Here is a 15,042-nt window from a genome sequence, read left to right as displayed (position 1 = left end):
TAAATTATCATAACATGGACAAGCAAATTACCATAACATGGGCGAGCAAATTACCATAACGTGGACGAAAAACTTACAATAACAAGGATGAGCAAATTAGCGAGAAATTCATCATCTATTATTTATAAATATACAGTCGAACCAAATGACCCCTTAGTTTTCTACTTGGGGTAAAGCCGTGCGGGTATCACTAGTTCTATAACAAAACAAAAGGTGTTAAAGCTAGCATGTTTTCATTTCTATAGGTTTTCAATTTTTAAAAATTTTTATTATTATTATTATTATTATTATTTATTTATTTATTTATCTATTTTTTGCATCTATTTGCATTGTCGTCATAAAAAAAATTCAATATTCGATACACATCACTAGTTAGAATCGAAGTTTAAAGGACACGAAGATTTCGCTTTCTGAAAAAGTTTTATTTAAGACGTAAAATGGATAGGTACTTGTTTTTTAAAATTTATAAGATGGAAAATCTGAAAAAGAAGGATCAAACTAGAATAAAAAGAAGTTTATTTATTTATTTATTTATTTATTTATTTATTTTTTGTCGAAAGTAGAATATTAAAAAGGTAAAAGTTTTTACAAAATCACCTACTCTAACACCCCCATTAATTGGTAAATATTATACCATTCATACACTTTACACAGATTGTCACTAGATTGATGCTTTAACAAAACGCCGTATCCCTAGTTTTCAGTAAATAGTACTATACAGTAATTCTCCATCTAATTTCTGAAAATTTATTTTGACCTCGCGTAACATGTGTCGTTCCTGAAAATGTCTGTTCATACTATTTCGGTAAAACAAGCGGTAGGGTTAACTATTGCACATTTACTTGTAAAGGAATAGAGCTGTATATTTATTGTATATGCGTACATTTTGTTACTTTTGTATTAAAAAAGAATGTTCGATAAAAATTGTGGATTATTTTTTCGGTGAGTGCAGACGTTTTGTAAAACATCAGGCTTCAAAAGAATAGTTTGGCCTTGGCAACGTAAAGAAAAATTGCATTTATACTTCCGTCTAGAATAAAGCCTTTTGTTGGGCCTTGTAGAAGTTCAAACCTGGAAGATAAATACATTTTATTCAGTGTTTCTTAGAATTTCGACTTTTAGGAAGCATGTGGCTAAAGGTCAAGATGTGTCTGATATTAAGGGAAAAATGTAATGTTACTTGGAGAATTCAAAAAATATCTTGGTAAAGAATTCACTTTGAACATAAATTGACTTTGCTTGCAAGAATAAAAAGAACGTTCCACATATCCATTCAATGTTTCTTTACTTTGTATAACATTTTTAGTGCGGGACATTTGAGTATATATTTTTTAGCTGTTAAAGTTTACATTGTTCTAATAATTAAGGAAACGATTTATTAAATATTCTTATAGTTAGATACTAAATTTACTCTATTAAAAGAGATAAAATCCATAAAACTACTAAAATTTTCCTTAAAAAATATTAATTTTTTTAAGCACTTGTTGTCATAGAATGCCTTTTATAAGGTGTAAAGGCAAAAAGTACATTGCTTATAGAAAAAAGATATAATTATATTTAATATTTTTTAAAGCGCTCAGTATGGGATGCTTTTTGTTCTTCTTGTTCAACACTCAACTATCTTGATCGGTAAAATACAATAATAATTAGCGAAAAAAAATCAGGACTCAGTAATAAGGATCATTTGAATTTAACACGTTTAACAAAAACTTATCGCCAGAAATTTATTTATTTTTTTTTTCAACGATTCAGAAAAGGTTTTTTACACGAGATGTCTCCTATTACGGGGTGTCACAAAAGTACCCTTTTTCTGATTACCAGAGGGTCTGTATGAGCCATTTAGAGGCATTTTTGACCTCAAACCTACTGTTCATTCTCCTGAACACTTGAGAATGACACTGCGCTACCACACGCACATTGCTATTTTAATCTTCTCTTTTATTTTTCGCTAATTCTTTTTCTGAAGAAAAATACTTGCTTATTCCTATATAGATGGAAGGCTGCTGTCAATGAACCTAATAACGCTTGTGACCTTTTTTAGGAAGTAGTTCAGGATCAAACTTTATATTGACGATAGGAATAATTATTCAGTATATTTCTCCCTTAATAAAAATATTTGCTTTTATGTTAACTGTATTCAATAAAGAATAAAAATTAAGAAGAAATATTTTAGCATGTGGTCCATTCCTGGGGACCAATTGCTATGGAAGGATCATTGAGTTTCCATCGATGAACCACATTCTCAAATACGAAAATCAAACCGTTAAGTATAAATAGTTATTACAGGAGATTAATAAACACTACAAATATTAGCAAGTTTTTCAAAAAGAGAATTGAATTTTTTTATCACAGGAGAAATATAAAAACCACCTCAGGACTCACAAAACACACCTGTTTTCACCATACCTCGCTCAACACTTGATATTTTCTAACATGTGACTTACTCTGCTTAGCTAAATTTTCATGGGACCTCCTTTGAACAAATGAGAGTCCAAGTTAAAAAATTTATTTTGATCCACAAAGATTTTACTTGACGAGAAGGGTTTTGCTATAGCACGTTGCATGCCCTTAGTTATACACTGGCTTTATTTCATTTATTTTGGTATTTTTTTCAAACAACAAACGCACTTGAAACTGAATTCAAATTTACTTTAACAAATACTGAATCGACTACACAAGATTTTTAATTGAAAATATAATAACTGAGGGGAGTTTCCAATACTTATTTTTAAAACATTTTTTCATCATTATCACACTTATTTAAAAGGTTTGATCAGTTATTAAAGATAATTGTGCTGAAACTTGAATAATATTTGTAAGATTCTATCAATGAACTTTGTTAGCTGGTTCATTCATAGAAACACTTAGAGGTTCAATGAAAGCAACTGCGTCATTTTTAATTGTGACGATTCATGATAAAACTTTAAATATCGCGAATTTCCCTTGAAAATGCACTCTTTCAAGTCAATTTTCCCTATTTAGTTGTTCAGTAATGTTCAAAGCATGTAAAAACAAAATGTAAATGTAAATCATAAGTAAATAAACAGTAGAAATATTATTTGTACGTTTAACAATACGATGCATTGATTTAAGCTCCATGACGATTCTGCATTGGACTGTTTTGAGACAAAAGAAGACATTAAAACTGATTTCGTTCCTGAGAAAAATCTGGTGGGGGAAACATCTTCGCGGACTAGTCATGGAACTGGTACGTTGACAGCAACCTTCCCATTGCGTATTTTGCTCGATACTACGCAATAGCCTATACTGTGCACTTTAAAGATATGGTTTTCGGCAAATAAAAAGGATAACCTAATTAGTGTAGCACTGATTTTTTTCCCCTGGAACTGTGACCTCGACAGCTGCAGCTCGGACTCCTGTTTCTGGTCAAAACACAAAACGTCAATCGTAAGCTCATGATAAATACGTACGAAACACATAAGTATCACATATTAGGTGTTCCCATTATATTTGGTGAAATTGCCCTGCGTTTTCTGCGTATAACAAAATTTGAGACCAAAACATGACACTCTAAATTTCTTTCGTTTTTTTAAGTCTATAATTTAAATTTTGAGCACGAAAAATTGTTTATACTAATGCTTTCGACATTTCCAGCTTTTTGGCTTTCGAAATTTCGTTCAGGTACTCCATACATAATATTTAAATCATTTTTCACCTTTCGTAAAATGTTAATATATTTAGTAAACATGGCAATTCTGCGTTCTCTTTTATGTATTTATTTTGTTGAGCTCAAAAGTTTATACACCAGAAGAGAACAAAAATGTTTATTTATTACTGTCGTATATTTCCTCATCAAAAACGTCTCCCCCCCCTCCCCCAAAACATAACGTACATCTTTCTACTTTAAATCATGAATAAAGCATAAGAAGACATTTAATAGGTCTCTGATAAAAGTTCTTTTTTTATGGAGGAGGGGGGAAGGAAAATGCCAGTTGATATTCCATAAATAATTTATCCTAAATGAAATTTCGGAAAGAGAGCACAAAACATAAACGTTTAAATTTAATTCATTATAACGATAGCTTTCCCTCGGCATCGTTTGATCTACATTTTAAAAAATAATAATAAGATTAAACTGCTATGAATTAACGACGGCTATTCGGGAAGTTGAAAAGGAAATTTAACTTTAAATTTTAAGAGTCAAACGTCAAGCATTGACTACAAAAATGATTAATATTAATCTAGTTGAACAGTCACAGTGTATACGTTTGAAAATATAACCTTAAACTGTAGGATTAAAAATTGAGTTGTTTATGTAGAAATAAATGTTTGGATTGTGCAGCACTCAAAAAATCAATTATGATTTAAATGACATTAACACGTGCAACCAAAGTAAACAAATTTAATCATGATTGAGGACGATGAATTAATAAATCATGAAAATGTTAAAGCATTCAAACAAATAATTGGAGGTAAGAGTTTTTTCTTTTTTTTTTTTGTGTGTTGTATTTTTATCTTTACTAATAATAAAGTTGAAAGTCTGTGTCTCTGGATGTCTGGACGTCTGTTACGCGCATAGCGTCTACACCGTTCGATCGATGTTCAGGAAGTTTGGCTCAAAATTAGCTTGTAGCATGGAGGTGTGCGGGAAGTTCTTTATCTATTCCAATTTTAAGAACAATTTACCGAGCAAACTATCCTAACATGGACGAGTAAATTATCATAACGTGGACGAGCAAATTACCATAACGTGGACGAGTAAACTATCATAACATGGGCGATCAAATGAACATAGCATATTGGCGAGAAATTCATCATCCATTATTTGTAAATATACAGACGAACCAAATGACCTTTTGTTTTTCTACTACGGGAATAACTGTGCGGATACCGCTAGTCTTTACTTATAATAAAGCTGAAAGTCTCTCTGTCCGGATCTCTGTGACGCGCATAGCGCCTAGACCGTTCGTCCGATTTTCATGAAATTTGGCACAAAGTTAGTTTGTAGCATGGGGGTGTGCACCTCAAAGCGATTTTTCGAAAATTCGAAGTGGTTCTTTTTCTATTCCTGTTTTAAGAACAAACTTATCGTAAGATGGACGAGTAAATTGCGAAATTATCATAACGTGGAACCGTAACATGGGTACAAGCCAATTGGCGAGAAAATTCACCATACATTATTTGTAAATATACAGACAAACCAAATGACCTTTTAATTTTTTACGGGAATAACCGTGCGGCTACCGCTAGAAAAAAATAAAAGAGAAATAAAACAATTGGACGCCGTTTTTCGAAAATTCGATTTTGTTCTTTTTCTATTCCAATTTTAAGAAACTTTTTACCGCAAATTATCATAACATGGACGAGTAAACCAAATTATCATAACATGGAACCGTAACATATGAGCGAGCAAATTAACATAGCGAATTGGTAAGAAATTCATCATCCATTATTTATATTAATATTATAATGAGAGAGCGGATTTTTGTGTGTTAATATGTTCGAGATAATCTCCAGATCCATTGCAACTATTTGAAAAATGCTTTCACCACATGATAGGTGCATCTTACTGAGTGACATAGGCTATACATTATGCATATATGTTTTTATACTAATTTTTTAACCAATAGTTTGTCTTCGCTATCAGTTTATGTTTCGTACTAATCGATTCTTATATACGTCGACCTTTCCATGTATTTAAGGCTGCAGAAGATAAGGCATGAAGCCTATTAGCCTAGCACATTGTGAACCATGTTGATTCGAAGAATGTTATTGCATCAAAATTTATTCAAATGAATTACAACTGGGTTTCGCTTCGAGCAAATTAGTTTTTGATTTCAAGTAGTGCAGATAGACGATATTAATCTGTGTTTCTAAAAGTTGTAATTTGGCATGCATTTCGGCCTATCTTTTGAGGTTTTTTATCTATAATAATATTATAAAGAGAGAGAGAGTTTATTTTATATGTTTATATGTTCTGGGTAATATCCGGAACGACTGCACTTACCCTCACCGGGGTTGGTACGGTGGTGATTGGTGAGATTTAAATAAAATAAATAAATAAGCACTGCACTTATTCAAAAAAATTCTTTTTCGTATCAAAGTCACGAACTTGCACTGTTACATTTATACTAATATTATAAAGATAGAGAGATATATAGCGTTTTTTGTATGTTTCTATGTTCTGGACAAGACTGATACACGATTGCTACCTACTGAATGAATACGTTTCCAATTACGCAACCAAATTAGTTATCGATCAGCGACTCGCCTATGATACCAGAACGCAAATTAATGTTTATCGGCATACCCGATGGAACTGAAAAAATGTTATTAAATTTTACCAAAATAAACAGGCAGACGGAGGGTGTGTGTGCTTTTTTTTAAATGTTTTTAATGAATTGTAGCAATTTTACTTAGTGGTGGAAAAACTGACCACTCCAGATTTAAACTATTTTGAATGTCGCCCTTCAGAAAGACTCCGTACGTTTCATTAGAAAAAAAGGGCCATTTAGAAAGCGTCTTCAAAAGGTCTGCTCTATAATGTAGGACGGATGTTCGATGAGCCACTATTGGAACTTCCTGTGGTTCTTTTGATGAACGCGTGCAGATATACAATGAAACCTGTGTAAGTTGACCACTTGCGGTGCTCTACTTTAGTTATCAACTTAAACAGGTGGTCAACTTACAGAGGTTGATTTATATGATAAAGGCTAATTCCGTGCCTGAAAAAAGCGGTCAACTTAGACAAGTAGTCAACTCCACAGGTTTTACTGTACTCTGTTTTACGATCTCTGTATCTTAAGAACACTTTAAAAACCCATATTCATTATATTAAAATTAAAGGCGGTATTCCAATAATTTCGTTGCGAAACTTTAATTTGTTTTATGTAAGCAATGGCACTGGACCCCAAGTAAAATCAATATGGGCTAATATGATTTACTGTACTATTCTTACTGTACCAGCAGCAAGTCATTCAGGATTATTCTTCGAAATCCTATGGTCCTTGCACATTTCCATTTCCAATGTAAGTAATTGCAATTTCTAAAGAAAATTTCTAGAGCCATCCCCATCATCAAACGTACAACTATATACGATACGTAGGGCAACGTTACATAAGGGAAGATTGTATTGTTCAGTGGGTCTCTGGTCTATGATGGTCTCTCTTGATTTGGAAATTAGATAAAGCAATTTGTTTCAAACCTCATAAAAGCGAAACAAAAGAACATTGCTTACTATAAATTTGCCTAATGAAAATTTCTTGATTCGTCACCGTTATCAAACCTAAAGGTCAAACGTAGAATTATGCGCAGTGAAACGTTACGTATAGGAAGATAAGATTTTTCACGGGGAAGTAAAGGTTGATATCTCTTGATTAGGAAATGAAGTGAATCAATTTCTTTCAAAACCTCATAAAAAAAACAAAAAATGTTGCATACAATGATATTTTTTTAACAAAAAAATCTGCATAATATTTATTTAAGACAGATAATATTTCAGCCCCAACAAGTTCGGGACGGGCCCCTAGTTTGTAAAAATACGTGTGAGCAAAATGACCTTTTAATTTTCTACTACGGGCAAAGCTGTGCGGGTACCGCTAGTGAAAAATTAAAAAAAAAAAAAAAAAACTTAAAGGACTGTAAGAATAACGAGATAAGTTTAATCACAGAAAAAAAGCTTAGAAAATTTAAAAGCATTGTTTCTTATTATTTCACACTGTCCAATCAGGATCAATGGATGTTTAAAATCGAAATATTCGCTTTAATGGTTCATTTCCAAAAATAATTATTTAAATAAAGCAAAGGTTTTCTTTATAAAGAAAACCACTTACCAGCTGGTCTTATTTATTTAAATCAAAAATAGTCAACATCTCTTAATAGATATTACTATCATCGTAAACATTCTGGTTTTTTGGGCTGTTTCAATATTATAAATCGTAAAGATGAATATATTTTTGTTAATTTTTTTCCTTATTTTATATCGAGATATTGCTTTTAAAACGTTTCCATTCTTTCGTTTCAGCTCTTCAACTACAGATCTTGCAGCACGAAGGGGAGTTTTCAGCAGACGGCGGTATGGCTCAGTTGAAATGGTAAACATGAAATCCATCCTTTATTTCATAACTGGTCTCTTTTTCCGTTTCTTCTTTATTCCCGGTTTTCCCCACCACCTGCCGGAAAATGCATTTCAAGCATTCTTGAGACACACTTTGTGCTATTTCTAAACTGGAAGCAACAGAACACCGAAAAAATCTATAAAAACATATTTCTAAAATATACCCTGTCTGCTCGGAAATCGTACATGCAACGAATTTAATACCTTTCAACTTTTTTTCTGACGAAACTATTTCCAAAAATTACTTTCATTTTTATGTCAGAAACAGACGTACGGTAAAAAAAAGTACACTTAAGTGTACCAAAAGCTTATCACGCTACTGTGGACTATGTAGTGGTATCATCAAGTTTGATAAATATAACTCCGTCTAAATTGCAAGAAATTGTACAGAAGTGGGTTGATAAGTCAAGTGACTTATTTATTGTGTCAATTCCATTCATATGTATTAACAAAATTTTAAAGATTTTTCAAAACGTAATGCACTACAAAACTGTTGAAATGGAAAAAGAGTTAAAAATCACGACATAGATGGCAGTGTTTGAGGGAATTTTGTCATCAGTTAAAGAGGAGAAACGGAAAATAAGGATCATTAAGAAGACATTCAATAAAATATTTTCCAACCAGAACAGAGGACACGGAAATAGCCTTTCCATGATTGAAATCATTATGGAATCTTTTCCCCTTAGAAAATGCTCTGCTAATGTTCATTAATGATCCCCCTCAGCCACATGGTTTGAGGGGAATGAACTAGTGATCATAAGAATATTATTTCCGTTGTGGCGCGGGCCAACCAGGGCATACTGGACTTACGTACTCTCTCTCTCTCTCTCAAGAACACGTATGTTGCGAAGATGGGAATGATTCTGGGGCAAACGGATCCTGCCCTTCCCTCCCCATCTCCTTCCTGCTTTTATAGCACAAACGTGCATAAAATATGTCGTCTTGGCAGTAAAATCTTTAAATAAAATCATCGACCCACATTGAGCAGTATCGGTCTAGTCTGTTGTGATAACGATAAAAACTCGAGTTATAATGCAAGAACCAGTAGCAATTTACATGATAAAATGAAAACACCGGGACTAGAGTTCAAACAGGCAGAGTACGCTGCCTAAGATGGCACATTTTTAGGGGCGGCAAAATTTTACTTTAATCTTACTTATTGAATACTCTGAATGAAATTTCACTTCATTTAGGAGAGAAAAACATACAATAAAATAATTATGATCGGAATATGTAAAATACACACAAAGGTGTTATTTGTATCAAAATAATAAGTAGAATGAAACACTTAACTGTGTCTATTTACCACAAAGTATATGATGTATGGGTGGATGAAAACACTTAAACTGCACAACAAAAATGACTGGAAAAGGGAAGTTTAATATTTTCCCTAACCTACCACATAACAAGTTAAACTAGTTGAAAGAGTTACTCAAAATTTTTGACTTGCTAGACAGGAAAACATAAGATCACTAAGGTTTTACTAACCTTCCACACGCCTGGTAAAACAATTTAAACCATTTACTTCGAAGTTGCTGATCTTCTAGAGAGGTAAAATTAAAATTACTAAGCTTTTATTAACCTTACACATAACAAGTCAAGCTAGGTGAAAATAGTTACTTTGAGTTTGTAGACCTGCTATAGAGGAAAAAAAAAATCTCACTGTGGATCCTCAACCAATGATGACGCCTACAGAAATGTTTGGACACACATGAAACTCTCCGAATATCTTCTATATGCAATCTAGTCTTCACTAAGAGTTTAATTTCAAACATTACCACAATTGTGGAAATAAAGTTAGTTTCAATTCATCCCATGTTTTATTTTACCCTAAATTACTTTTAGTGACCCTAAAACTAAAAGATTTTGATTTTAAAGTAAAAAGGTGCTTTGTAATTTTAGTTATAAAACTGATTTTTTTTTAACGCAGAGAAATCTTAATTGCATTTTATAGCTTGTTATTTTCCTTCCCAAATTGATATTGTCCATTGTGTTAAAACATATTACATCACAGAATCAAGTGCTTTAATTCATAAATGAAGTAGTAGGGTAAACGTTTAGTTTATATGCGTGACGGAAAAATGCTATAAAATGCAAAAATTTTTAATTTTATTTTTAGATTTTCTGAGTTTTAAGATTTGTTATTCTGCATGAGTATAATACAGGCAATATCAAAATTTGACACACAATTTTCCAAATGAGAATAATACGGTCAATATTAAATTTTCATCTATCTCAAAAGAAAATCTCATAAATGTATTTATAAACGTTATTAAAAGCAGCACTAAAAAACTCAAAATTTGAAGAACAAAAAAAAAATATTTTTTTTAAAGCAACGGCAGTATTTGTTTCTTTAAACGTATTTAAAATATACGATGGAGGATTTAAGCTTCTTCTCGACAGAGGCTGTGTTTATGCATGAACATTCTTCCATGAAAAACAAATTTAGATACTTACAGAAGGACTAACCCTCATTTAGATCGAATTTTAAAAGAAAAATACAATTTCTAAAGCTTTATCGTGCAAAGAAAACAAATTAGTTAAATGTCGCTACATTTTTTCCTCGTTTAACTGAAAAAACACATCGTATAATCCGATTAAAAATTCAAAAAGGATAAAAAAGTCAGTAAAAATTTAACGTAAAATACTTGCAGTTTGTTTTTAAGATCTTGATTAGGAACGCTTTTTTCATGTTACTCAAAATAGTTTGAAAAACATGGGAACATTTTTTACCTTTCTTCAAATGAGACTCTGGCGGGAAAAAAAGGTGATTTTTTTATCACAAATAATTTATTTTCATTTTAACTAAATAATATTACGACTTTATTTTTTTTCGTCCTTTATTTAGAAAACCCTTTTTTAAGCCATTCTCATTTTATTTAAATCCATTCAAGCATAATATATTTTAATATTTATTTGAAAATTTAAGAAACTAAGTTCTACATTCAAAAAATGTATGCTCTACATTTTAGCAAAATAGTTTAACGTTCAAAACTTTTTTTTTAAAAACAGTACTTTCTTCCCGTTTTAAGGATCTGATTAAAAAAGATAAAATGTCTCTGTTGTTTGCTGTGTAGTGCATCCTCCAAAAGGTCATATTCAAAAAAAAAAAAAAAAAAAACATCCTCGTGATTATTTTACAGAAAAATACCTTCTGCATTTATTACGGGGTTTGCAATCAGGGAGGCTATTAGTCCACTTTTGTTGGATGCACTGTTTTGAAAGATATTTCTCAGAAAACAGGAATGCTCACAACATAAGCAAACCAATTACCACAAATCTACTTGCAAACATTAGCGATTTCCTTGCCGCCTTGGTGGGAGAAATTGCACTATATGAGCTTCTATGTTTTTCATGCAGATGCCTTTTTTCATTCACTTTTTGAGACGTATAAAAGCATCAGCTTGTATGTTGTTGTCACCACGAAACTTGATTACACATTGTTCTTACTCGTGTACTGTTATTTATTATTTATTTTAATGATTAACAGGAGACTCTACTTTGAGCGACCGATACTAAAATTTAACCCGCATTAGCTTAAATCAAGAAGTCATATGTATCAGGTTCTTCCTTTTCTTTAAAAAAAAAAAAAGTTTAAATCTAGAGCCAAAAATTATTGATAGTTCCAATCCCTCTTCTTTAAATAACAGGCATTAAAATATAATCAACATGATTTCTTATCGAGGTTCATATATATGTACCACTTTTTCAAAGTGTCCATGCACAACTGTTTCTGTTGTAGCAGTAGCTTTATGTTGTTGACGTTTAGATCAGTTACTCTTTAAAGGATTCTCCACTAAAGCTTATCAGCACCTGTCACCAGTGAGGTTGCCTGTCTGTGTTTGCTTGTTTGTTTGAGGCCTTGCACTTATTACGTTTAATAAGAAAATAGTTTAACTGCTCTAATTACTTTATAACAGTTGTTATTAAAATTTCACCAGCTTCTGTTCACATTAATGTTCTCCTGTACACCAATTTTTGCCCAAATTCGTAAATTACTTCTTAAAATATTGGCGTTCCATGAAAGCAGCTTAAAATGGAAAAAAAAACTAGATTTTTACATAACTTGGAGTTACAGGTGTCAAAAGTTAATTACCAATAGTTTCCATCGGAGTCTATTGGTATACCGAATCGTTCAAATTATTGTACTTGTTTTTGAATTAAAGCTAACGCAAAAAGAAGAAATCGTCACACACATGCACACACGATCAAAAACATGTTCAAAAAGCGTCGTTAAAATGCGTTTAGAAACCCCTAAAAAGTCAAAATGCATTAAAATTATAAAATTCAATAACGATCCAAAATACAATAGAACACAAAAAAAACTTTACAAAATGTATTTTTTTTTTCAAAAACTTTAAAATTTTAAAACGACGGTAAAATTGTATCTACTTCAATTTGCAAATTTAAGTAAAATAACTTCCTGAAGTAATTATAAGCATGAATTAAAATATGTTACAGAAGTCATGCTAAAAACTTATTTCAATTGACTGAAATAATTGGCTGAATTTTATGCCAAGTCTCCTTTGAATAGGTCGAAACTTTCACTGGGCTCAAAAAATGATGTAAGTTCTTAGACTCAAAGACTTATATGAAAACAAAGTGTTCTTGAAGACCCATCCATATTAATGGGGAAAAAATATACGTTATTTTTAAAGCATACAAGACAGTTTCGCACCAGTCGAATGACAAACATTGAGGTTTAGAAAATCCAACTAAAAACAGTATATTTTTTAGAATATAGTAAAAGCTGTAAATTTGACCACCCTCGTAAGTTGACTGCTATTTTCAGGCACAGAATTAGATCTTGTCATATAATTCAACCTGTATAAGTTGACAAATAAAATAGTGCACCGCAAGTACTTAAACTTACACAGGTTTCACTGTACTTACAATTTACACCATAAAACGTTTAAAAATCAGTAAAATATAACTATTATACATTACAGATTTCAGCTAAATTATAATGCATCTGTTTTTGCCAGGTTATACACGTATCAACTATTATAAGTTTTTAATTAAATTATTTTGCTTTCTGTGAAATAGAAACTCACTGTGAGAAAAATATTTTCTTTATTTCCTAACATAAATGGAGAATTTTGAAGACAAATACTTATATCTAGAATGATATTGATATACTACAAATATATTAGGTTTCGAAAACGATTTGGCACAAAATTCAATCATCTCTTATAAAGAAATATTGGCTAGGTTCTAATATAAAATTTGAACGGAATTAGTTAGAATCAGAGACGTAAGTAGCAATGTTAAAGTTTTGAGTAGAACGCGTTTCCAGTTTGAAACGTTGGTAACGTTTCATTTAAAAGTTTTTCTAAATCCTGCTGTTTGCTTCCACATGTAAGGCAGTGAGAATCAAAGGGATGTAAGTGGATATTTTCAAAGTTTTGAGATAAACGTGTTTAAAGTTCTGGTCCTACGTAGGCTTCCATTGAAATTCTTTTCTACATCATGCTGTATAGCAGCATCTACCAAGAGTACTAGTACTATCTCTAGCCCCAAAACAGAGGACAGGTTCATCCATAATTTGTACTGGTTATGTTCAAATTTTCAGTTTTGGCATTTACATCCTTTTTGTTCTCACTGCCTCATATGTTATTCAATTCTAACTTATTTTTTAATCTTAGCATATTTTTCATGTAGTTTGACAGCACTGAACCAACGAGACCATTTTAACATTTTTTAAAAAATTTTACCATGTGAAAAATAAAAAAAATAGCTACATAAGAGGCAGTGAGAAGCAAAAGGATGTAAGTAGCAAACATAAAAATCTGGTGATAACCAGTGCAAATAGTAGGTGAACGTCTCTGTCTTGAGGCAGGAGGTAGTACTAGTAACCCTAGTAGGTTCCGTTATACTGCCGTGTGCAGGTAAAGAACAGTAACTGCAAACTTTTCATTTTTAATTATTTTTTTTTTTTTTTTTTTTTTTTTTTTTTTGCATTTTTGTCATCTATTGTACGCTATCTTTATTGTACAAGCTCGCTTATTTGGTTTCCGCTGAAAAAAAAGGCGCTAAAAAGACGTCTAATTCCAGCATTTCTCTACTGTTAGTATTGAATCCAAAACGCATTTCTTCAAATATCTCGAAAACTCATTTCTGCAGATACTGCCGTTTACCTGCAGACGGCAGTATACAGCATGATTATGAAACATTTTCAATGAAAGCCTACCTAGGACCTTGGCTTTAAACACGTTTTACTCAAAACTTGAAAATGTCCACTTGCATCCCTTTGCGTCTCACTGCCTCATAGGGTAATTTAGCCATATTTATAGATTTTAAAACCTAAACTGTTAAGCGTATGTTCGAGCACTAATATTTGACAAGTAAACGAATTCAGGAAATATTAGGAACAACAAGCATCTAGAAAAAATAACTTTACAAATACAGAATTGTAAATATAATCATAAAAATTATTTTATCGCTTTAATACTTATTATTAAAAAAATTTTAAGTTAGAACGATATTTGTACCTTATTCGAAAACGTACGACAAAAATCTTTTCCTTATTAACTTATCCAAAATTTATTTTCTGAATCTATAGAGAATTTTATTCTGCTAATGACCTTCATGTTCAAAGACTATATATTCACATTAACCTTCCCTCTCTCGAAAGGGACAAAACTAGACAAAAATCTGCGGAGGCGGCTGAATGTCTCTACTCGCTAATAGTATCTTCTGAAAAGCTAGGCATTTCATCAACTTCGTCCTCCTTTGTGTGGGAAGGAAATTTAATTTCAAAATGTGAAATAGCATTTTAATGTTAAAATAAATTTCACTGTATTGTTAAAAATCGGTGTAGCAAAGCCAAACTTATGAGTTGAATTCATGATCTGATTTTCTGCTTCAGTATTTTCATAAAAATAAAATGAAAAAAAAATCAGCAGATCAAGAACATGCAAGAGCAATAATTTACAGTAACAAATCCAGCAATTTGTAGAATGAAT

The 15,042-nt window shown here is 31.6% G+C and overlaps 1 protein-coding gene across 1 annotated transcript in view; it reads left to right on the top strand.

Moving 5' to 3' along the window:
- LOC129223206 (GTPase-activating Rap/Ran-GAP domain-like protein 3) overlaps positions 1-15,042 on the top strand; it is a 199,000-nt gene that overhangs the window by 31,249 nt on the left and 152,709 nt on the right. The window contains exon 2 of the mRNA XM_054857773.1: positions 7,985-8,054. Within this exon, the coding sequence (XP_054713748.1) occupies positions 7,985-8,054 (70 nt within the window). The remainder of the gene's footprint in view (positions 1-7,984; positions 8,055-15,042) is intronic.

Source organism: Uloborus diversus, chromosome 5 (genome assembly GCF_026930045.1).
Source record: "Uloborus diversus isolate 005 chromosome 5, Udiv.v.3.1, whole genome shotgun sequence".
Lineage (NCBI taxonomy): Eukaryota > Metazoa > Arthropoda > Arachnida > Araneae > Uloboridae > Uloborus > Uloborus diversus.
This window is presented reverse-complemented; position numbering and strand designations above follow the sequence as displayed.